General features: G+C 45.0%; 1 protein-coding gene and 1 non-coding gene across 6 annotated transcripts in view; one reads left to right on the forward strand and one right to left on the reverse strand.

Annotated features, from left to right (window-relative positions):
- Positions 1–24631, reverse strand: part of LOC138760722 (noelin-like) — a 47268-nt gene that overhangs the window by 17035 nt on the left and 5602 nt on the right. The window contains exons 1-4 of one of the 5 annotated variants that reach the window (XM_069931730.1): positions 21177–21642; positions 19244–19297; positions 4032–4181; positions 1453–1608 (exon numbers count right to left, since the gene is read on the reverse strand). In XM_069931730.1, coding sequence (XP_069787831.1) covers positions 1453–1608; positions 4032–4181; positions 19244–19297; positions 21177–21266 — 450 coding nt within the window. In that variant the 5' untranslated portion in view covers positions 21267–21642. Of the gene's footprint in view, positions 1–1452; positions 1609–4031; positions 4182–10804; positions 10982–12107; positions 12427–19243; positions 19298–21176; positions 21643–24631 lie in introns of those variants that run through there. The other 4 variants (XM_069931738.1, XM_069931721.1, XM_069931747.1 and 1 more) reach the window with 4 other exon arrangements.
- LOC138752045 (U1 spliceosomal RNA) lies at positions 22343–22505 on the forward strand. Its single transcript, XR_011350337.1, has one exon. It is a non-coding gene; the product is annotated as a U1 spliceosomal RNA (small nuclear RNA).

Consider the following 24631-nt stretch of genomic DNA (forward strand, 5'->3'; position numbering starts at 1 on the left):
CTTTTTTTCAACGTCTGATTTATCTTTTGTTACTTAAGGTAAAAGAACATAACTTTTTTCTTTGTCTATTTTAGAAGCAAACAGATGTCTGAGGTGGTTCCTGCTACTGAAATTCCATAACCTTCCATATTTACCCAGCCCTCCTTCCTCTTCCCCTCCCACACAGAAATGTCAACTCGTATTAGTGTAGCACCTTCTCAAGGCATCATATTGGAAGAAAATCATTAAACAACATTTAATACCAAGCCACACAAGGTCAAGTTGTCGAAACCTGGTCCAAGAGGTCGGCTTTAAGGAGCTGTGTAAAGGAGGAAGAGAGCTTAACGGAGTGAACAGTAGATTTTGAGGCACGGACAGCAGGAGGGATGGTCACTAATGATGGATTGGCTAAATATATTGTCATGTATGTTCTCTGGCAATAAATCTGAAATCTAAACAATGAGGAGCTCTTGGATTGTGGGAGACAGAGGGCTACTGCAAGGTAGGTAGAGGGTAAGGACATTGGAAGGATATCAAACAAGAATGGAGCAAAATCGAATTAATGTCAGACAGTGAACATGACAAGTGAGATGAATCGTGTGAAAGATTGAAAGTAGGAGGCAGGCCAGGATAAGAATGGAATAGTCACAAGAGGTGTAATACAGGCCCAACCTGCTTTTCCCTCTCCTCTCCTCTCCTGACTTATGGTGCTAATTCAGGTGATAGAATCCCAATTATTTTGTAGCCAATAGAGGCACATGGTTCTCCTTGAGACATCTTGATGTAAACATAAGCTCTGCCACATCAGGAAAACAACATCAAAAAGAGGGTTTTAAACATATGAAGGCTTTTGATTAAGTAGAGAATAATGTCTTAACACAGAAGTTTACAGTACTGGGCAATGCTTTTCCTGAGAGCATATACTGCCTGTAAGGGAAAACTGAAAATAGATTTGAAATGCTCTGTCAAAGGATTGGGACAGATATAATGTATCGAATAACCTTCTGTAAGAAGGATTTGCAGACTCTGAATTCAATGTTCATTAACCCAAAGATTTTTTAAATGCGCTTCGATGACTGGGAAGTATCTGGAGACTGAGAAGAATAATTCTTGAAACTTTGAAATGAAGCAGATCAATTGCTGTGGATAATGGGCTTGGGGTATATGTGGAATTAGGTCTGTTTGATTTTCATGGTAAAAGGATATAGAAATGATGGAGATTAGTATGGAGTTACCAGATGAGCAAACATAACACTTAAAGCACCTTTTCCCATTCTTGGGCTCTTCTGAATTGAGATTGTAGAAGTCCCAGAAAATGTTTTGTGCTATTCTTAGTGGGATCTTGAGGATCCCTGAATATAAGGGATCAATGTGATATTACAAGAAGGAAAATCATTCAATGACCATGAATACACACTAAATAGCTGTCATCCCCCTGATTAGCTCCCATTCAGAGACTGAGTGCTTATATACCTGAAACTGTCGGGAGAGATGTGCTTTGTGATTCTCCTCCACTTGTCGGAATTTTGTTTCCAAGCCCCTCATTTGCGTTTCCATTTTCTCTACATACTGCAGATCTCGCTGGGTTCGGCGATCCAAGACCTCAATGGATTGAGTCATGTTCTGCACCTGTACCGGAGAAAGAGGAGTGAGAACAACTTCCAATGTCTGACGCAGAGGCAGGGGACAATTTTACCTTCAGCTGTGGCCCTAACAAGCCACAGCCATCTATAGCACAGATCAGCCACATAGTGGATACATTCACGGAGATCAATTCCACTTCATCAGTTTCACTCAATGAGCATGAGAATCCACTTCTTCATTTTAACAGTGAAATTGTGACATCAAAATTAGGCATTCAGAAGTGAGGGTTCAGATGATCACAACAGAAGGCGGAAAATACTCTTCACAAAATTAATTGCCACAGAATAACATTCCAGTAATTGGAACCATCTTTCCCTCACCATTCCCATTACAACAGCAACAACAGGAGAGATACTGAGTCCAGTAACTGATGAAAATGTTTGGTGAGTGATGTATGAGAAAGTGATGTTAAAATGAGTAGGAATGGATTCAGTGAGAAAATACATTTGGCAGGGAATCACTGAGTAGCAGAAAGGGGGAGCTGGATTGACAGTAGGTATAGTTAGAGCTACAGTCAGTAATGCAGGAAACTGGGCAAGGAGTTGTTAAGTGACAGAATGTTGAAGCCAGAGGAACATCAGCAGAAATGCAGTCCATTGCATAGTGATTGATAATATCATTTAAGATCTGATTATGCTGGTCTGATACATTAAATAAAATTATTAGAAATTGACAGAAAATTAAAAAATGGCTGCTTCACTTCTAAAAGTGAGATCTAAATATAATGTTAAACATAACTGTATAATGTTTTAATTTTTTTAGTTCTCGAATCTTGTACTGTTCAATTGTTTACATAGTAAAACATCAATAAAAATATTTTTTAAGAGATCTAAACAGACACAATCAACAGGAACACCCATGCAAAAAAAAAGTTTTAAGAGAAGGTATAAGATTTTTGAACAGAATTAGATCAATATACCTTACAGAAGCGATCCATTCTGTCCAACTGATCCAGCTTAGTGATTATGCTCCACACAAATCTCTGCAACCTTAATTACATCCGATTGGCTCTGTATGGAGAGCTTTACCAGCATGGAGTAAAGTGGGGCCCAATGGTCTGCTTCTCTGCTGAATTTTCTATGAAACCAAATATTTATACTTCTTCCCTCATGTATTGATTAAGATTTGCAAGGACAGCACGGTTAGTGGAACGCTATTACAGGACCAGCAACCCGGGTTCGAATCTGGCGCTGTCTGCAAGGAGTTTGTATGTTCTCCCCATGTCTGCTTTTCCCTGGTGCTCTGCTTTCCTCCAACCTTTCAAAAATGTACAGGGGTTATAGGTTAATTGGGATATTTGAGCAGCATGGGCTCGTGGGCCAGAAGGGCCTGTTACTGTCCTGCATGTCTAAATTTAAATGCAAGTTTAAAATTTAATATTTTTCTTAACAAAACTCACCTTATTTGCTTGCATCACTGCACTCCACAACAAGATCTATATTCTAACCCCTCTGTGCATAAAGAGGCTTCTCCAAATTCCCTCAGGTTTTTATTTGTGTGGTGCCTAAATTGAGCTCACCATAATTGAAGCATTTTTGGTCTATTGAATCTTTTCATGTGATTTTCAGGAGAAAAATCTGTATTCTCAAACACCCACCCACCTCCACCACAAAAGTATAGTTCTGGGCTACAATTGGGAAGTAGGTGAAGGTATACAGGGACATCATGCAATGGAGAATAAGTGGATCTGGAGGACAGGTCAAACAAATGAATGAAAGAACAAGCTTGGAGGCTATACCAGAGAATCAGGAGTGAGACTGAGGACATTATATGCTGCAGCCATATTTAATGATAGGAAATGCACTGCTCTAAAGGACAATGATAGCCAGAAATCAGAACCAACTGAGAATCCAGACTTTTCAAAAAATCTAAAAACTTTTAAAATTTAGTGGGCTTTTGTGCACTTGTGTGCCTGCTTAAGTGCCTCAGATGCACAGCAGCAACAAGCGACCACTTTATATTTCTTTTAAATTGCCCATTTTGATAAATGAAGCATGTTGCATTTGCAAATGAATAAACAATCAAAATGTACCTGTTAATCTCTTCTTTATTCCTCCATAAATTTGAATTTTAAAAGTACTGCCCGAGAATCTGGAAAATCAGGATTTGCCCAATCTCTGAGCCGTCTGGATTTTCAGACTTCTACTGTATTTAGTAGGGATTTGAATGAGTCAGGGGAAGGAGAGTGAGAAGAACTGGAATGTTCCTAGCTCACAGGATGGACTGAAGGGCTTCTCTCATCTCTTTGCTTCCATAATGTTCTCATAGACTCTCATTTTAAAGAGGGTGATGTTGAAATGTCCTCATCAAATTGAACAGGCAGTGTCTCTCCTGTTTTGGGTTTCATTGCCTTCCTCTCTTCATCCCTCAGGAGACTGAACAATAATCATCCACATCCTTTGCCATACCTTCTCCAGGAGCTGCCTCAGCTGCTTGGTACGGGCATCACGGGAGCACAGAGTCTGTTGGGGAGCCACCACAGTGCAGATACACCTGCCCTCACTATCCGGGGCAGAGCTGAACACCCGCCAGCCATCCTCAGCATTATCTGGTAGTACCTAGGTTGGCAAGAGAACACAGTCATCCAGAAGAACCACAGAATCAGCTTGAATGAATGATACAACAAAGCACTACCTCCAAGACCCGAGACTTCTCCATGATTAAACAAATTCAAGACTAAGAAACAGGAGCAAGTACAGCTGTTACATTTGAAGTGAGAATGTACTTGATTAACATTTCCTAGTTTCTAAACTAGATTGACAGCACCTGCTTAGTACTGAGGGAGCACTGCATTGTCAGAGGGGCTGCACTGACAGAGGGGCAGTACTGAGGGAGTGCTGTGCTGTCAGCTTGGTACTGAGAGAGCCAAAAATTAAGATAGAGAATGCAGATTAGGCAGGATCAATGGGAAGAGAAGCGAAGTCAACATTTCGCATCACAAGATTTCATCAGAAAGTAGGAAAATGAAAATGTTTAAAATTGCAATGATGACGGGGGGAGGGGAGGAGTTGAGGAAGCAAAAAGTTTGTAATAACATGGAGACCAAGGCTTCCAAGTGACACAATGTTTTAAGCCATCAAGTTAATAGATAAATGTAAGCAGTTGCAGGGAGAAGCAAACAGAGGAGCATCTCGGGACTTTAGATACTGAACACAGCAGATGTTGAAAATCTGAAATTAAAGAAAATGCTAAAAATACACAGCAGATCAGACAGCATCTGTGGAGAGAGAAAAATCACAAATGAAGATGGATTATCTTGCATCAAACTGGCTAGTTCTGACTCAACAGGAAAGACATTATTTGAAATTGTAGAATTCAAATATCGAGTCTCAGTCTGGGAAGGTGATCTTCTTTATTAATGTCAATCCTTTGAATTAAGGACAGTCCTACCATCATTTTATGTGGGTCTGGTGATGGTTCAGGAGTGTGATCTGGAATCACCAACCTGTCTCTAGATGCTCCACACATTTCCTTGTCTATTAGCTGCCCTCAGGTGTGAGGTTCCATCATTCCTTTCCCACTTTCAGCATTGGGAGCATTCTTCTGGAAGTTAACACAAGTGGTAGCTCTAATCAGACCAACTGTTCCTCCCAGCTTGTCATGCTCACATCTGCTGTGTTGAGATACATCTTTAGTCTGCCTTGCTATACTTGGACAGACCTGATGTGAACTGGGAGTTGAGGACTTTTTGGATTGATGACAAGCCAACACATGGTCTGGACCAGCAGAATTGATGCTTGACAGTTGTTACCCTAGTGGTGCGGATTTTGGGTTAAGGGAGGATGTTAGCACATTTGTAGCACTTGGTGCTTTGGTTCTTCCAGAATCATTTGTAAAACACTGGTGTAGGAAATGGAGGGTTGTATTTATGCATGATTTCAACTTCCTTGATATTGACCGGCACCTCCCGACTGCAAGTGGGATAGATGGAACTGAATTTGTCAGGTGTGTTCAAGAAGGATTCCTGATACAGTATATGGACTGGCTGATGAGAGGCGAGGCCATACCTGATCTAATTCTGGGTAATGAACCTAATCAGGTGGCAGACCTCTCAGTGGGGGAGTATTTTGGTGAGAGTAGCCACAGCTCCCTGACCTTTAGCATAGCTATGGATAAGGATAAAAGCAGACAAAATGGAAAAGTGTTTAATTGGGGAAGGGCTAATTGTGAAGGGATGAGGCAAGAACTAGCGAGAATAAATTGGAAATAGATGTTCAAGGGTGAAAGCACAGAACTAATGTGGAATAAGTTTAGGGACCAAGTGTTAGGTTCAGGATAGGTTTGTCCCACTGAGATAGGGAAAATATGGTAGGAAAAGGGAGTCATGGCTGATGAAAGAGGTGAGGCAGCTAGTCAAGAGGAAGAAGGAAGCATACATTAGATTTAGGAAGCAGGAAACAAGAAGGGTTCATGAGAAGTATATGGTAGCCAGGAAGGATCTTAAGAAAGAACTGTGGACAGATCAAAGGGGCATGAGAAGGCCTTGGCATGGAAAATTAAGGATAACCCCAAGGCATTCTATGCATATGTGAAGAACAGAAGGATGATGGGAATGAAGGTGGGGCCGCTAAAAGATAAAGGAGGCAACATGTGCCTGGAGGCAGAGACAGTTGGGTAGGTCCTAAATGAATACTTTCCTTCAGTATTCATAAAAAAAAAGGACCTTGATCAGGGTGAGGTCGAAATAGGACAGGCCTGTGTGCTGGACAATGTGGAGATTAATGAAGAAGTGTTGGATCCTCTTGCAGGTTGCTGTGGGAAGTGAGGGAAGAGGGAGCTGGAGGAGTAGCTGTGATCTTTGAGTCCTCTTTGGCCTCAGGGGAGGTGTCAGAGGATTGTGATTTTTATAAATGATCTGGATGAAGAGGCGGAAGGATGGGTCCATATGTTTGTGAGTGATTACGAAGGTTGGAGGAGTCGTCGATGGAGCAGAAGGTTGATGAAGGTTACTAGAGGACTTAGACAGGATGCAGAGTTGGGTAGAGCTCAATCCTGATAAGTGTGAGGTGATGCATTTTTGAAGGACAAACCAGGAGGCTGAGTACAGGGTTAATGGTCAGTTGCTTAAGGATGAACAGAGGGATTTTGGGGTCCAAATCCATGCATCCCTCAAGGTTGCCACGCAGGTTGATAGGAAAGAAAGAAGGCCTATGGGATGCTGGGCTTCATTAATAGGGAGATTGACATCAAGATTAGAGAGGTCATGTTGCAACTCTACAAATCTCTGGTGAGACCACGCTTGGAATATTGTGTTCAATTCTGGTCACCTCATTATAGGAAGGACATGGAAACTATGGAGAGGGTGCAGAGATTTACCAGGACGTTGCCTGGATTGGAAGAGTCTTATGAGGCAAGGTCAGCAGAGCTGGGAATTTTCTCTTTGGTGCATAGAACGATGAGAGACTTAATAGAGGTCTACAAGAGAGTCATAGATAGGGTGGACAGCCAGCACCTTTTTCCCAGGGCAGGAAAAGGAAACACCAGAAGTCATATGTACAAAGTGAATGGAGGGAAGTTTAGGGGAGACATCAGGGGCATTTGTGTTTTTTTTTTTACACACAGAGAGTTGTGGGTGTCTGGAATGCCTTGCCAGAGATGGTACTGGAGGCTGAAACATTAAGGGGATTTAAGAGATTCTTGACGGGCACATGGATGAAAGAAAATTAGAAGGCTACAGGGTATGGAGGGTTTAGCACTTTTTTTTTAAAGAATATATGTCTTGGCACAATACCGAGGGCCTATACTGTGGTGTAGTGTTCCATATTCTATTTTACTAATTCAATATAGTGTTTTTGCTGTTCATATTAAGCCAATGTTAACCAGTTCTCTGTGCCCTTTCACATACCACCCAGCATCTAGGGCATAGGGGCACCTATCCTCCAGTGGGAACACCCTGTGTACCCCCTGTCCCCTTCACATTGGGCTAACTGGTACACCAATTCAAAGAGAATTGGTGATGATGCACTCTCCCTAGGTGGTTCACCCCCGGAGTGATCTGACATTCACACTGGCTCGTTAACCAGTAGAATGGCAGTTAATTACTGCGTTAACATGCCAGTGTGAATAGGCTAATGTCATGCTTCACATTCCCACTCATGTGCCTTTACCCACGATACTATTTCATGTCACCAACTTCACCCGAAACAGGCTAAGCCAAGGATTAAGTCAGGAGGACTTTAACCCAGAAAATTGTGGCAGAGATGGTCTCAAAGAAAAGGAGATCAAGTCAGCAATTGCGCCTTAGACATAATGAGAAAAAAAAAAGAAAACTAAATGCAATGTAATTAACCCAGGAGATTGAAATAAGATATGAGAGTGTAATCTAAATAGAGGCACAGGTTAAGGTGCTTGCTTCAAATAACCAAATGGAATACAAAGAAAAAATTATACTATTATAGAGTTTACAGAAAAGAATGAGAAAATGGCTGACTGGGGAGAAATAATTTTAGTGATGAAACATTAAATAATTTCAATAATGAGAGGAAATAATGTGAGGCTAGCATGCAGTGGAGACTTAATGGGTTGAATTAAGAATCAATAAAGGATTTAAGACTGATTTGGGAGTTGTGTATATGTCCCTTGGTTACAGCAAAATGATGAATAAATGCAGAGAACAAATGAGCATGTTGCAAAGGCAAAGTAGTTTAGTGGAGAGTTTTAATATTCAAAATGAATGGGATTTAAACCTGTTCTGTCAATATGTTTGGGATAGCTTTGCTGCAACATTCCCAAAAGTGACAAGGGAAAGGTAGATTTAGCAAAGAGTCAGCCAAAATAATGCATTAATAATGATCAGAGAATGATCAAATTAAATGTAACATTTGAAAAGGGGTAGCTACTTAGTTGATTCCAGCATCTGCAGACTTTCTTTTTTAATGCAGCTACTAAGTTTCTAGATCCAGCTAAGTTCGCTTGTCCACTTGTAAAGTGAGAAAATCAATTTATGAGAACATAGATGAAAGAGAGCTGAATGTGTTTGGGAAACATTTAGTGGGCTGTAGAACTAGTTTGCACCAAGTACTGATCTTTTTGATCAATCAAGGTCAACATAGAATTTTTAAAAATCAAGATCTGGTCCAAAATCTTGCTGATTTAAAGGACAAAGAATAAAGCATTTCAAAATCAATAGCAAGGATTACAAGTGTATGAAAATAAATGAGTGAACAGTTTTTTTGAAACCATGTGGTCAAAATGGAACAAAGTGGTCAGTTTGAAAGACATTACACTGTAAACAAAAATGCTTTGGTTGAAATAATTATTTTAGGGTGGAGGAAGCAGATAGTATTTGGATAGAAATTCACCAACTCAACATAAGCAAAATAATATAAATGGAAATCCTCAGGATCAGATGATCTCCAGCTAAGGAACTAAAGGAAGTAGGTTCCAAGGTTGAAATGGAAATACGATGTCCTAACTGGACAATGAAGATTTTGCTTCCTGAACAGATTTGGGTGTATTTTATGGATTTTGCCCTGCCGACTATGAAAAGCACCATTAAACTTTCCCTTCACATACTGCTTTTTAGATATAATCTATTTTTGTGATTTTCTGTCAAGTTTTAAATCTACTTCAAGCAGACAAAACCACGAAGAGCAACATGTCATTGAAATACATTTTCTGCATTTGCCCTTGGACGTCTTCCCTGCTGATCTTGGTGCAGTCAATGAAGAACACAGTGAAAGGTTTCACCAGGACATTGTGACAATGGAAAAGCGGTATCAAGGAAACTGGAATCCATCAATGCTGGTTGACTATTGTTGGCACTGACACGAGAGGCATCAGATGCTGAGTACAAACAAAAATCAGTAGCAAAACATTTTTAGGACAGTTGAACTAACGCAATGTGTCAGCATCGTTACGCGATTAAACATGCTAAATTCAATAAAAGTTAATTTCATGTTTCTCCAACTTCCTGCATGATACAGCAAATCTGAAATTATCTTTGTGTTCAGCTTAAAGATATCTATCAGAATCCCCAATTTTTTTCAGGAAACAAACTTTCTGAAAAATTTGTTGCCCAGTGTTATCTTCCACGTTCTCTTGATTTGGGAAACAGAATGGAAAGTTGCACAGCACTCCATTCCACAGAGGAGGTAAAGGCAAAGTTTCCATTATTGCCACATAATACTACATTTAGAATGTAACATACATGAAATTCCTTAACTTTGCCTACTGTAAAGATGACAGAGAGTCACCACTTTGTCCAGTGCCCCTCACAGAAATAAGGCCTCAATAAGGAGTAGAACTTGCAACCTTTGGTTTACAAGATCAGTGCTCTAACCACTGAGTGGTTAGAGTGGGCAAAAGGAATGTATAGATCTACTGTCTGGAAATTTATAGTTCAGAATTAAGTATAAATTGTATATAGCACTTTTTAAAAAAAAACTTTTGGTTGGATGGTAATTGTATTTAATTGGCTTTGTATTTTACTTGGCACAATGACAATAAAGTTGAATCTAATCTAAATTGACTGAATGGCCTGAAAATATTTCCATTAATCAGTGAGATCTTGAGTAAATTTGTGAATGCTAAGTCAAGCTGATGAACCCAACTGAATTTTCCAAAGTGGTGACAAAATTAATGTATAGAGGAATGGGGTTAATGTGGGGACCCAGAAGGCATTGGGCATAACTTCTGTTAATAAAAAGCTGTTGGCAAAAGCCAAAGGTCATTGTGAAAATTGCTGGCCTGCTTGACAAATTGGTCGAGAGGCTGGAGACAATGTTAGCTCCTATTGTCAGTAGAGCATCATTTAACTGTATGTCAATGCAGAGCTAAACAACAGAGATTACATGCTTCCAAACTGTGGGTGAATCAAGAGGTCTGAAAATTAATTTAGCTAAACTGCTGTAGGAGCTACTTGATCCTTTGACTAGAGAAGAATCCTGATGGTGTGCTTTAAGTGCACTGTAATAATAATTACAACCCCACTCCATCTAACTTTTACATAATTCTACATCATTATTATTTTTCTCTATTTAAACTACTGTCAATTTAACAAAATCAGCATCTACCCTTAGTCACCTGATCCTGATAGCCTTGATTTTAAGAATGAATAGAGGATGACTAGAGGAGACGTGTAAAATTATGATAGGCTTGGATGGAGAAAACAGGAAGAGGTATCAAGGTGGAGATCAGTAATTGTGTTTCTTGGGGTGGGAGACAAGAGTTTGGAACTCACCTTCATGAAGTGTGTTGGGGAGAAATCTTCATCGCGTTTACAAATGTGGAGATCCACGCTTCTTTCATGCCCGGCACAGACATGGTGGGCCGAATGGTCTCACGTGCTGTACATTTTCAATGATTCCAAGGGACGAGGTCCCTAGCAGGTCGGATAGGATTGGTAATCGGCACTCGTTGGTGTCGCAAAGATTCACCTGATTTGCTAATGACTTCGATTTTGCGACATTTGCACCCCTGCTGTATACACCGAAGGGCAACATTGTGGGCAGTAGAGGTGGAAGTATCACATTACCGAGACATGACTGTGAAGGGCTGTGTCAAAACCACAGCGCTCGCTGCAAAACACACCAACACTAAGAACCATTTCTCTGGCCGAAGCTAGGACTGGCCAACGAAGTTTGGAAAAAGTTTCTAAATGCGAAAGTTGGCAGAGGTTTAACCCGCCACACATTGATTCGAGCGCAATGTTTACCCTGACGCTTGAGGAGTTCCGGGGGAAAGTGGCGGGGGCTCGAGTTTACAGAACGCAGGTGGTCTCACCGAAATAAGGGAGGGGCTCCGGCGATCACACCCCATCAGAACCGTGGGCTCGCAGACGCACACGACCTGATGCTTTGCAGAAGAGGCTCGGAGAGCTTGTGACCACCAAACTGGACGCTGGTTCGGAACAAAGCACCTGATCCAGAGTCTGCTTAAAGAGATAGACGGGTGGCCTGACACCGATAAGGGATGATGTGACGGAGGGAGAACGCTCCGCAGCGGGGAACGAGCGAACCCTTCACATTCATCATTGCGAAGCGCAGCTGCGCTGCAACACTCGGCTCTCTCCTGCAGCAACATCGCCTTTCACACATTTACCCTCCTTCCTCCCCCCCCCCCCCCCCCCCACCCCAACTGCTCTTCACGTCGAAGCTCACTCTCAGCCGCTCGATGTGGTCGCATTTGTTACCGCCAAGGATTGAACGGTACCGCGGCGTTGTCAGCCGCCTGCTGGATCTCCGCTCCAACCCACAGCGGCTACAATCCCACCTCGCAGATCATCCGACCAGCGGTAGCAAGCGTTCGAAAACTGGGAGGGACACGACGGATAAGTTTCCCATTAGCGGCAGGACGTTTAATCTGCATGAGTCCGTTCCGCACCCTACCCGCCCCGTTTGACCCCCACACCTTTGCCCATTCTCTCTCCGCCCCCTCCACACTTTTCTCTCCCGCCTCGGTGCCCTCTCTATCTCGCGTCTCTCCTGCAACCCACATCTCCCCTCCTCACTCCCACGCCCTCCCCGCCCGGCCACTCCACTCACCCCGGTGCTGCGGTCCAAGGTGCCAGCGCTGGCTGCGCTCAGCCTGGTAGCGTTCAGCCCGACCAGGGAGGGAAGTGTTTGGGACATCCAGTTGCTGATCATGGCCATTGTGCTCAGGACGATCCCGATCTTCAGCAGAGGTACCGTCATCGTGGGAGGACTGCAGTGCTTTCATACCGAGTAAAGTGGAGCTGGCAGGGCGGAGGGGGGACGAAGCATCAGCGAGGCACCGAGCAGCCCCGCTCCGAACAGGGGCATGGCGGGCGAGGCTCGGGCACGGTCGTGGGTGTCGATCCACGGATGGCGGGAGCTGACGAGAGAGTGACTGGAGTCTGGGACAGCAGCCTTGGATACGCAAGCTCGTCCCGCCCCCCGGTATAGTGTGAGCAGACCCGCCTCCGGTACATACCGATCCGCCCCCGGTACACACCGAACGGACCACCCTTCTTCCAAAAGGGCTCGCTCCAAGCCCCAGTGTCTCTACCAGTCTCTTTCTCTTAAAATCTTCCGAGTCTCCTTGAACTGAGACCCGTCCGTCCTGGGAAAGGCAGGGAGGGACCTGTGCAATGAGCATCAGTGACCTGGCCACAGGTGCAACACGGAATGTCGGTGGGACCAAGCCAAAGCCCATCTGAGCAACTGAGGGTCAGTGTGTGAGGAACCCGTACCGCGGTGAGGGTCAGTGTGTGTGTGTGGATCCCGAACCTCAGCGAGGGTCAGTGTGTGTGGACCCCGAACCTCAGTGAGGGTCAGTGTGTGTGGATCCCGAACCTCAGTGAGGGTCAGTGTGTGTGGACCCCGAACCTCAGTGAGGGTCAGTGTGTGTGGACCCCGAACCTCAGTGAGGGTCAGTGTGTGTGGACCCCGAACCTCAGTGAGGGTCAGTGTGTGTGGATCCCGAACCTCAGTGAGGGTCAGTGTGTGTGGAACCTGTACCCAAGTGAGGGTCAGTTTCTTCTGAAAAAAAAAGAAATCCGCATTAAAAATAATATTGGAAAGCTGGAATGATTTATTACTTCTCTGTCTTAATGTATGCTGAATTCTCGGTGCACAGGGTTGCCTTGGTAACAGCGCCCAGCCTGCTTTCGAGTGCAGATTACAGCCATCTCTCAACCACTTACTGCAGCAGCCGACCTCCCCAACCAGCGCCCAGCACTGGCGAGGAGAGGCCGGGCTCAAGAGGAGGAAAGGCGTCCTTTACAGGTAAGTAAGTTCCTGCATTGTGGTCACAATTCTTTGCATTCCCCGAAACTCAACCGATCTGAACCTGTTCCCTGATTCACCCTCAGTTCTGCTCTCCCACCACGTCGCTGACCCACTTGAGCTTTCTCTTGCCCCCATCCAGAACATCTCGTTTCAATTCCCCACTTTAATCGTCCAATCCCGGCACCGACCTCCGTGTCTCCAACTGTCGAGAGTCGTGCCTCTGCAATTGCTTCCTGCACCTTTCCACCTCCCTCCTTTGCAAAGGTCACTCCAAGAAAACATCCTCTCAGAGCAAGTTTCTTCTCCTCTCCGCCTAACCAATGGACTCAGTGCCAAAATGTGTGACATGCTTCTCCCGTGAAGCGCCTTGGGAAGGAGGTGGAGAAATGTCAGTTGTGGTTTTAACTTTCTGTCCCCACAAGAAGGTCTGAAGTCTCGGTGCCCGAACAACGCGCGATAGAATATCTGAACTTTGCATTCACCAGACCCAGTCAGTCCACATGCTCGGGAGGTTAACATTCTTTCAGAACCTTTTAAATATAAAGCTCTCCCGCCCACTACAGCCATTGCCTGCTGAATAAAGGGCAGTCAGTCCGAACCGCATACCACTTCTCTTTCCTCCTCCCCCATCTGCTGCAGGGCTTCCTAATTCCCATTCACTTTAATTCTACACACCACATGTCTGTCCATGGCCTCATCTCATGGAGGAAACAATAACATATTCCCTCTGGGGACCTTTCAACCGGTTGGCACTAACACAGATTTCAATGGTTTTCGTTAAACCCCCTCCCCTTTCTTCTTCCCCCGATTGCCTTTCCCCCAGCTCTCTCTCTCTCTCTCTCTTTTCCTTCTGTCTCCTTTCTTAGAGTCAAAATCAAATCTCAGCTTTCCTCTTATCATAACCAATTAACACCTTTTGGCTATTGCTCTGAACTCCTCGTCTCCCATTTTTCAGTCTTTATTCAGATGCCTTCCTGTTCTTTCCTTAGACCTTGAAGAAAGACTCAGGCATGAAACGTCGGTAATATATCTTTACCTCCTATGGGCGCTGCATGACCAGCTAAGTTCCTCCAGTATTGTGTGTTTTGACTTGTGTTCCATCTTGACACTCTCCAACCAGGCAGTCTCAATATTGACATCCAATTTCCCTCAGCACCCTCCCCTGTCTCTCTCTTCCTCATCCCCTCACACCTTTCCTTCCTTCACCTATCAAAGAGCTACCCTTAGCCCTCTGCCCTCTCCCCATCATTTCTCAGCTTCTTTCACTTCTACACTCACAACTGTATCCACCTATTATCGCTTACCTCCTCTCCCTGTCCCTTCCTCCCACTCCCTCCCCTTTTCCCTTCCTCCCTCCCCTTTTTATTCAGGTGTCCACCTGATTCTTGACAGAGGGCTCAGGCCCGAAACATTGACTACTTTTTACTTCCTGTGGATGCTGCATGACCTGCTGAGTTCTCCAGCACCTTTGTTGAACTGCTTTCGACCCCAGCAACTGCAGATATCCTTGTTGCCCTCCCTCTGCCTGTTATCCTGCCGGCCACACTTCATCAGCTGCTCCTCCTGCAGGTTTCAACGTGATATGGGTTTCCACTTCTATCAGGCAATGTATACCTTCACCCCTCCTTGGCCCCCCCCCCCACCCCCTTCCTACTTTAATCTCAATAAAGTGTCCTGATTGGAACTGCAGACTAACCATTTCCACCCATGGACACTGCCTGACCTGTTGGGTTCCTCCATCCTCTCACTGTTTTTTCAAAAGGCCACTGGCCTCTGGGTGAAAAGTTGATCGTTTACCAAGTTGTTGATTTTCGTATCCACTCTGTTCAAGCCACTCTCAATATTTTACTGAGGAGGAGAAACGTTTTCACACAGACGCAGGTGAATTTTGGCAATGCCCTTTCTGGAGGCTCAGTTAGAACTATGAATATTACATCACAGAAAACAGGCCCTTCTAGTCTTTGCCAAACTATTATTCTGCATAGACCCACTGACATACACTCAGGTCTATTTCCCATGCTCTTTTAATACCCAACAGAAGTTTATCCCCTGAAACTGCACTCTTTCAATCCTATTGATATCTTTCCTGTAGTTAGGTGACCAAACCTGCACACAATACTCCAAATGTCTTATACAAATTTATCATAACATCTCCAGTCCTGTACTCAATATTTGACTGAGTGCTGATATTTCTGGATGTAGAAGGAATTGTAGGATATGGGGATTGAGGGAAGAAAATGATATTTGAAGTAAACATCAGTCATGACGTTGTTGAAAGGCAAAGTAAGCTCAGGAACCTACTCCTGTTGGTCGTGTCCTCATTCATCACCTTATCCACCTATCCTTCTGCCTGCACTCTGCAACCCCACCCCCAGCTCTCCACCCTTCAGTTATTGGACATTTCCCCGAGTTGCACTCCTCATTTGTATTAGAAACACAGTTGCTTCTTTAATACCACTGCTGAATCACAGGATTAAAATGATCAGCTTCACAAAAATTTAAACTGCTACTTTAACATTAGGCTTCTCATTAGCTTAGGATGGCCCAGAAAATGTTAATACAAGGGACAAGTTCTCTGTAAAATAAACTTTTTGCTGAGTAGAAAAAAAAGGGAGTTATCAAATGGATTGATTTCAGGATGTCCTAACGCATGTTACTGCCAAGAAACCTATTGGAAACCATGATATTCAGTTGACTCGCCAGAATGCAACTGTGTCTAAAGGGATGGGCTGCCTTGTAATTCCTTGGTATAGGAGATTGAGGACTGATCTCATTGAGATGATAAAACTGGACTTGGAGCTAGTTTTAGGCTCTCCAGGGTTAATTGACAGAAACTTTCAGAGCCTTCAACTGAGGAAATCTGTTTTTTGTCGAAGAATTCAGAACAAGTGGCATTGATCTTGTGGTTAGAGATGTGCAGTCATGATCATGTCTGGAAGAAACCTTGCAGATTAAAGGTCATGTAAAAAAAAAGCATGCCTGAGGTTCATTGCATTCATGGGTTTCTGTGGCACATGGAGCTCATGTGGATAACTATGAACACAATTTACACTCTCCTCTTACTGGAGAGAAAGCTTAAGAGAGTGAAAGCACGGAGGCTAAAGGATATTTTCTTCCCACAGTCATCAAGCTCTTGAACAAACCTCATAATAGTGCTCTCATATTGGCCTTGTTTGGTGCTAATTGATCTTTTTCCATTGAAATCCTACACTCTGAAATTGAATGTTAGAGAAGAACCCTTAGGTGTAATGTGACAAATTAACTTAAATGATTCAGTCTCGCCATCATTCCCTGGAACAGAAAGAAAGCTTGAGGGGTTTATTCATTGCTTGAAAGCAGGATGGAGAGGCTGGGGTGAGAGGGTTTATTGCAAAGGACAGGGGAGGGAATTAAGAAGGTCAGAAATGGAGGAGGGGAAAGGAGAGGAGGAAGGAATGAGCAAAGTTGGGGTTGGGCAAGAGCTGAAAGTCTTGAGGCAGCAGGGAATAAGGAAAGAGGGTTCAAGAGAGGAGGTAGGAGGAGTGAGTGGTGGCTGGAGAAGTGAGACCAGGGAAGGAGAAGATACAAGAGTGAGTTGAGTGTGAAAAGTCAAAGGAAAGACCCCATATCCAAGTAAAAACCCAATGCTGAGGTCAAACAGTGCTATGTATATATATATATATATATATATATATATATATATATATCCTGTTATATGGCGAGCTCTCCACTGGCCACCGTGACAGAGGTGCACCAAAGAAAAGGTACAAGGACTGCCTAAAGAAATCTCTTGGTGCCTGCCACATTGACCACCGCCAGTGGGCTGATAACGCCTCAAACCGTGCATCTTGGCGCCTCACAGTTTGGCGGGCAGCAACCTCCTTTGATGAAGACCGCAGAGCCCACCTCACGAACAAAAGGCAAAGGAGGAAAAACCCAACACCCAACCCCAAGCAACCAATTTTCCCTTGCAACCGCTGCAATCGTATCTGCCTGTCCCGCATCGGACTTGTCAGCCACAAACGAGCCTGCAGCTGACGTGGACTTTTTACCCCCTCCATAAATCTTTGTCCGCGAAGCCAAGCCAAAGAAGAAGATATATATATATATATATATATATATATATATATATATATAAAAAAAAACTTTTTCTTACAAACGAACAACCAAAAGAACCCCTCCCCCTACTTTTTCATAATATAAATCCACTCACCATAAAAAATTCTATATGGGAAAGTCACATGTTTCTCTCGATCTTTGCCCAATCACAGACCTTTCCTTTATCCACCTCTCTCTTTGAACATGGGAATACTTAAGGTGGATGTGCCCAGAAGTATTGAACCGCACGTTTCACAAACATTTCTACGACTGATTCCACCTGCATTGAATTCGCCCATCGTTATTGAATGAAGATCTACTGGGACCAAAGCCTGAAGAGGGCACACAAAATCAGTGAACCGGTGTGGACTCAAAAGCCCAACATGGCCTGTTTCTGCTCCGTTAATGGTTATATGGTTATAACATTTTGGGCTTGTGCCCTTCATTAAGGTATGAACAAAATGTGGGCAGGTGTCTGAACAAAATGGTGGGGGGGAAGCATAGTCCACTGGCAGGTGGTAATAGGTGGATAAGAGAGGGAGGGCACTCCAGCAAACAGGGGGAGTGGGGATGGCTCTGCGAATGGAGAGGGAAGGGGATGGAGAGGGAGAGGAAGAAGACAGAGGGATGGGGAAAGAAAGGGAGAGTGAGGAAAGGTTTAATAAAACCAGAGAAGTCGATGTTAATGGCACCCTTTTGGATGGAGAAGGCCCAGGTGGAAAATTAGGCGTTGCTCCTCCAATTTACAGATGCCCCTGGTTTGACAAAATGAGGCCATGGACAAACATGTCATCACATGTCTGGGGCACCGAATTGAAGTGGTTGGCTGCTGGGAGATCCCGGTCACTGATGCGGACAGAGCGAAGAGATCTTCCCATCTGCGTCCAGACTCTTCGATGTACAGAAGGCACAATGGGAGCACCGGATGTACTCAGTGGTTCTCAACCTTTTTTTTTCCACTCACTTACCACTTTAACTATTCCCTGTACCATAGGTGCTCTGTGATTAGTAAGGGGGAACCACTGTTTTAATCATCCCTAATTTACTTGTTATATGCACGGTTTCATAACTCCAAAGAAAAGGGGCCAATGACAATTTTTCTCAAGCAAAATATTTCAGTAACAATTGGATCTAGAGCAATGATTCGCAACCTTTGAATGCCGGTCCAGTCCTGATCACTGGTGATGTAAAGCCATTGCACTAACCACGATGCCAAATAACAAAGATACATAACCAAAGTTTCAGGCTTCATTCTACTACAGTGATTCCCAACCTTTTTCTTTCCTCTCACATACCACTTTAAGCAAACCTTTACTAATCACAGAAGTTCAAAGGTATAGGGATTACTTAAAGTGGCATGTGAGTAGAAAGGAAAAGGTTGAGAACCACTGTAGTAGAATGAAGCCTGAAACGTTGGTTATGTATCTTTTTTATTTGGCATAGTGGTTGCGCAACGGCTTTACAGCACCAGTGATCGGGACCAGATTGGGGTTCAAATCACGCACTGTCTGTAAGGAGTTTGTACATTCTCCCCGTGTCTCTATAGATTTTCTTTGGGGGCTCTGGTTTCCTGCCACCATTCAAAAACATATTGGGGTGTAGTTAATGGGGTGTAAATTGGGCCAAAATGGCCTATTACTGTATGTCTAGATTTTTTTTAAAAATTAACATTTATATAAAGGACATTATTTGACCTGCTGGGTTTCTCCAGCATTATGTTTTTACCTCAATCATGGTGTCCCCAGACTCTGTTTTATTGCATACATCCAAGAGACTTTAAATGTCCCTATTGTACCAGCCTCCACCACCACCCCCAGCAAAGCATTCCACACACTAAAAAAAACACAACTGACCCTAAACTTCCCTCTGCTCGCCTTAGATGTCCTCTGGTATTTGTCTTGTCGCCCCTGGGGGAAAAAAAAGAGATGCTGCCTTACTTTTTAAAGAGTCCAGCACTTGCACCTCCACTTCCCCCAGCCTCTGTCATCATCTTCACCCACCTCTCGCCCCCCATCTATCCATCATCCCTCACTAGGTGCAGCCCCAGCTCCTGCCTCCACCTCTTCCCACTGTTCTCCTCGTTCTGATGCAGCGCCTCGACCCAAAACGTTTCCCTCCACAGATGCTGCGGAGTACTTTTGTCGAAGGTAAAAGGAATGGGGGGAAACGTGGGAATGGTATTCTTGAGCGTAATTATGGTGAATGGATTGGAGACCTTCTCTGTCCATTCATCGATGCTGGGAGCTTGTCACTTACAAGAGCCTCTCACTTTAAGGAGGAGAGTCGCTAAGAATGGAGTATAGCATCGCCAGGTGACAACTGGTAGTACTGCAGCCCCCATCCAATCTCATATCCACATAAAGGCTCAATAAACAAATCGTTTACCCCGGATAAACCATGAATAACGGTAACCAGCTATGAAGATACCAACTGCAATTTACCTTTGTTCAATAAACCAAATAAAAATCGATACACAAATCCTCAAACCTCCATTCACACTAAATTACCCATCGATTTAAATTTCACATCAGTGCAAATTGGCTGTTACAAAAGAATAAAGCGACTTCGCCGAATATTAAATAGCCAGGATTTTTACCACCTTTCAATACCAACCAATTAGGCTGATAGGTTGCAATAAATACCTAAACTAATTATACATACATATTACATAATAAACACGAAAATTCGAAAAATCTTCGTCCTAGACACAGAGGCTGTTGTATTCAATCCGCTCCATCTCCGTCGCAGTTCTTTCCCAACTCCCCTCTGCTTGATCCCCCACCCCTCTTAATTCATTTGTTCTGCTTCTCCTACTACATGCCACCCTTCTCAGCAATTATTTCCATCATATTATCTGCAGCTTTACTCGCTTTCCATCACCCCAGACTCTTCTCGAGGCGTCTGACCCCCCCACCCCTAACCAACAGACCCTTCTTCATCTTCGTTCGGCTCTGGTCACCTTGGCCCCGCTAGATGGCCATGAATTCCATTTCACCCTCGCTCGTTTCGGCTCTCTGTTGGAATTATCTGTTACTATCTTGTACTCAGGGTTCCTAGTTCCAGATGCACATGCAACTAGAACCTCCTCCTCCTCCCTCTCTCTCTCTCACACACACACACACACACACACACACACACACACACACACACACACTCACTTTTACTCCCCTCCCGCCCTTAACTCCCGTTGTAATCTCCTCCAAGTCCAATTCAGGTGGTATAACACTGACTGTTCCAGCACCCTACTCTGCAAGTGTGGAGGAGTCTGTGCTTCTCACAATAGCCCTGATCAACCAGTTCAGAACCCACAGAGCTGGAGTGGCATCCTCGATCCCAGGGAAGATCGAACTCGGATAAAGTTTCCAGTGGAAATGTTTCCTAAACACCCACCCCACCCCCTCTCTCCCCCTACCACCACCCCCTCTCTCGGAGTGGGCCAAGGTTTGGATGGAAACCTGGGCTCCCAGAGCCTGAAATCTCCCCCGTATCCAGCCCATCGACCCATTCCTCAGGACCCTCTCTCCCCTACTCCAATAGCCAAGATTAACCCAGACCTAACCCCTCCCCACACTGTCTCACCCATCATCTCCATCACCCCCCCCCCCCCCCGGCCACTGACACTCCACCAAATGACCTCTCCTCCCTCACCACCCCTCCCTTTCTCTCCTCAAACCATCCACTGACCCAGGACAACTCAAATGACCCCTGACTACCCCGAACAACACGAGGGTAGGACCCTCACAACCCCTCCCACACACAGACCCCAGACCTCGGCCGCCCCCTTACCTGGGTGAGCTGAATGCTAATCAACAGGACACCCAAGGCGAGGAGCCGGACTCGGCCGCGCTCCCTCTTGCCCCGGGGCTGTGCTTCCATGCTGCTCTATTCCTTGTCCAGTTGTCCCGAGCACTCTGCACCTCGTCCCGGCCTCGGCTCCCGCTCGGCGCCTCTCCCTCTGTCCCTCTCGCTCAGGCACCTGACCGCAGCCGCATCTCAGCCCCGCCAGCAGTAGACGAGCGGGTCCGCGGGCACCACGGAGCAGAGAGCAGCTTCCAGCCTGAATCTGGTCCGGGAGCTACCACAGGATGTGACATCAATCCGGAGGGAGGGAGGGAGAGGAGGGACGGTGGAGAGAGAGAGGGGGGACGGTGGAAGGTGTGAGAGAGAGAGAGAGAGAGAGAGAGGAGGGAGGGAGGGAGGGAGGGTGGAGAAAGAGAGAGGGGTACAGTGGAGGGAGAGAGAGGAGGGATGGTAGAGAGAGGGTGGAAGGAGAGAGGGTGGAAGGAGAGAGGGTGGAAGGAGAGAGGGGAGGGTGGAAAGAGGGGGAGGGGAAAGGAGGAGAGGGGGAGGAGTGAGGGTGGAAGGACAGAGGAAAGGAAGGGGAGGGGAGGAAGAAGGACAAAGGAAAGGAAGGAGGGGAGGGGAGGGGAGGGAGGGTGGAAGGACAGAGGAAAGGAAGGAGGGGAGGAGGGAGGGTGGAAGGAGAGAGGAAAGGAAGGGAGAGAGGGAGGGGGAGAGGGAAGGAGGGGAGAGAAGGGAGAGTGAGAGGAGGGAGGGGAGGAGGGAGGGTGGAAGGAGAGAGGAAAGGAAGGGAAGGAGGAGAGAGGGAGGGGAGAGGGAAGGAGGGGAGAGAAGGGAGAGGGAAGGGAGAGTGAGAGGAGGGAGGGGAGGAGGGAGGGGAGGAGGGAGGGTGGAAGGAGAGAGGAAAGGAAGGGAAGGAGGAGAGAGGGAGGGGGAGAGGGAAGGAGGGGAGAGAAGGGAGAGGGAAGGGAGAGTGAGAGGAGGGAGAGGAGAAGGAGGATGGAGGGGAGGGAGACAGAGAGGGAGGGTAAGAGAGAGAGGGAAGGAGGCGAGGGAGAGAAGGGGAGGGAATGGGAAGGAGGGGGATAAGGGGAGGGATGAGAAAATGGAGGAAGGGGATGGAGATAAGAGAGGGTGGGAGAGACGGGGGAATACTTAGCTGGCAGAGGAAAATTGGTGGTCAGGAAGGCTAATCTCCCAAATCAAGGCTATCCCATTGCACTTCGTGTATGCTGACACCTGCATGTCCCCAAAGGTGAAATACTTGACTACAAAATTGGTGGTAGTGGGGGACTGCATTTGTGCTCTCCCCTGAAAATAAAAAAAAATAATAATTTTAAAAAAGAAGGGTGTGAGATGAGGTAGGGGAGAGAGAGGAACAGACAGAAGGGGAGGGGGAGGCAAGGGGAGAGGTGAGGTTATGAGGGTGATAGAAGGGAAGGGAGAAGAGAGGGAGGGACAGAGGGGGAGAGAATGGGAGTGAGGGGAAAGATGGATCTAGAGAAGGGAAGGAAGGGTGGCAGAGGAATGAGGGAGAGAGAAAAGTGGAAAGGGTGAGAGAGTGAGACAGACAGATGGGGAGGGAGGGGGAGAGAGAAAGAAGGGAAGGAGGAAGAGAAGAGGGATAGATGGAGGGAGGAAATGGGGAGAGAGAAGTGAAAGGAGGGAAGGTTGGTATTGAATGGAGGGGGATGGTGGAGAGAAATGGAATAGGAGGGGAAGGGAAGAGAAAGGGGAGGGAGAGAGGTGATGAGGGAGAGAGAGAAAAGAGATGAGAGAGGGGAAGGAGAGATAGGATGGAGGAGGAGGGAGAGGAGAAGGAGGGAATGAGAGAAGAGGAGGAGAGGATGAGAGAGAAGTGGAAAAGGGATGGGAGAGGGAGGAAGAAGAGAAAGGTGGGAAACAGACATGAGGAAAGGATGAGATGGGGAGGATGGAGAGAGGGGGCAGGTAGAGAGAAGAATGGGAGGGATAAGGAAAATTGAGGAGCAGAAGAAATGGTTAAAGCAGGAGGAAGAGATAGAGGAGAATCATTGTGTGCACTGTTTGTACCAGCCACCCACTAACACCACTCCCATCACATTCTCTTGAACTCTCCTCCCCTCAGATTCATTCCCCACCTATGCCAGGAACAGTTTACAGTGGTCAGTTTGCCCACCAACTTAGATGTCTTTGGGATGTGGGAGGAAACCAAAGCACCTGTGGGAACTGTTCCAGTTTATTTTTCATTATTGGATCCTGTGGTCCACTGTGTTCTTGATTTTTGAACAGTAAACATGCAGAAGATCAAAGAGCTCATAACAAATGTGATTCCAATTTCATTTCCTCTTTTGGCTGCTATTCCATGCTGAGCAAATCTTTCTGTAACTTTAGTATCTTAATTAGCCCAGAGTTGAGATATCAATTACATACACTATCCACATTAGTCTCTTTCTATCTTCATGAGATTGCCTGTTTCTGCAGTTCAATAATGCAACTCACCAACATGTTTTCAAAGATAATTTGCAATGAACATTAATTACAGGACAATGTGCTCATCTAATGTAAAATAATCTGGTAAAACTTTAATTTAATTACTCTCAGATTCAACTTTCCAAAGTTCTCTTTTGCTGATTTACCATTTTGTATGAATTACAGACTTCCCCTGGTCCAAAACTTTGCTGGCTTAACTCACCACAAGTGAGTTGGCTTCTGTCTTGGCCCCCCAATTTGTTATAAATTTAAAATTTTCATTATGTTAACATCCCTTCATGGTTTTTCTTCTCTATGGAAGAAAATATGGAAGTCTGCAGATGCAGCGATTGTAGTAAAAACACACAGCAATTCAGCTGGCCTCGCGGTGTCCGTAGGAGGTCAAGATATATTACTGACGTTTGTACCCCTGTCTGTGTTAATGTGAAATGGAGATTGTGGGGAGCTTTAATTTTTTAGGAGTGAATATCAACAAGGACCTATTCCTGGTTCAAACATGTTGATGCTGTATCAAAGAAGCACATCAACGCTTCTATTTCTTCAGAAGTCTAAGGTAATTTGACTTGTCCTCAGTGTCCCTTACCAATTATTAAAGATGCACCATAAAAAGTGTTCTGTCCAAATATTTTATAACTTGGTACAGAAAATGGTCTGCTCAAGACAAGAAACTGCAGAGTGTAATGAACGCAATTTAGGTCATCATCCAAACCAATGTATAGGTTGACAATTCTATTGCTATCTACAAATTTGCAAATGATACCATGGTTGTTGGCAGAATCACAGATGGCAATGAGGAAGTGTACAGGAGGGAGATCAGCTCGTTGAATGGTGTAATGACATCACCTTGAGCTCAATATTAGCAAAACCATGGAGATGATTATGGACTTCAGAATGAAACAAGAAAAACATGATCCAGTCCTCATTTAGTAGTCAGTAGTGGAGAGGGTCAACAATTTCAAATTCTTGAG

The sequence above is a fragment of the Narcine bancroftii genome, chromosome 1, assembly GCF_036971445.1.
Source record: "Narcine bancroftii isolate sNarBan1 chromosome 1, sNarBan1.hap1, whole genome shotgun sequence".
Lineage (NCBI taxonomy): Eukaryota > Metazoa > Chordata > Chondrichthyes > Torpediniformes > Narcinidae > Narcine > Narcine bancroftii.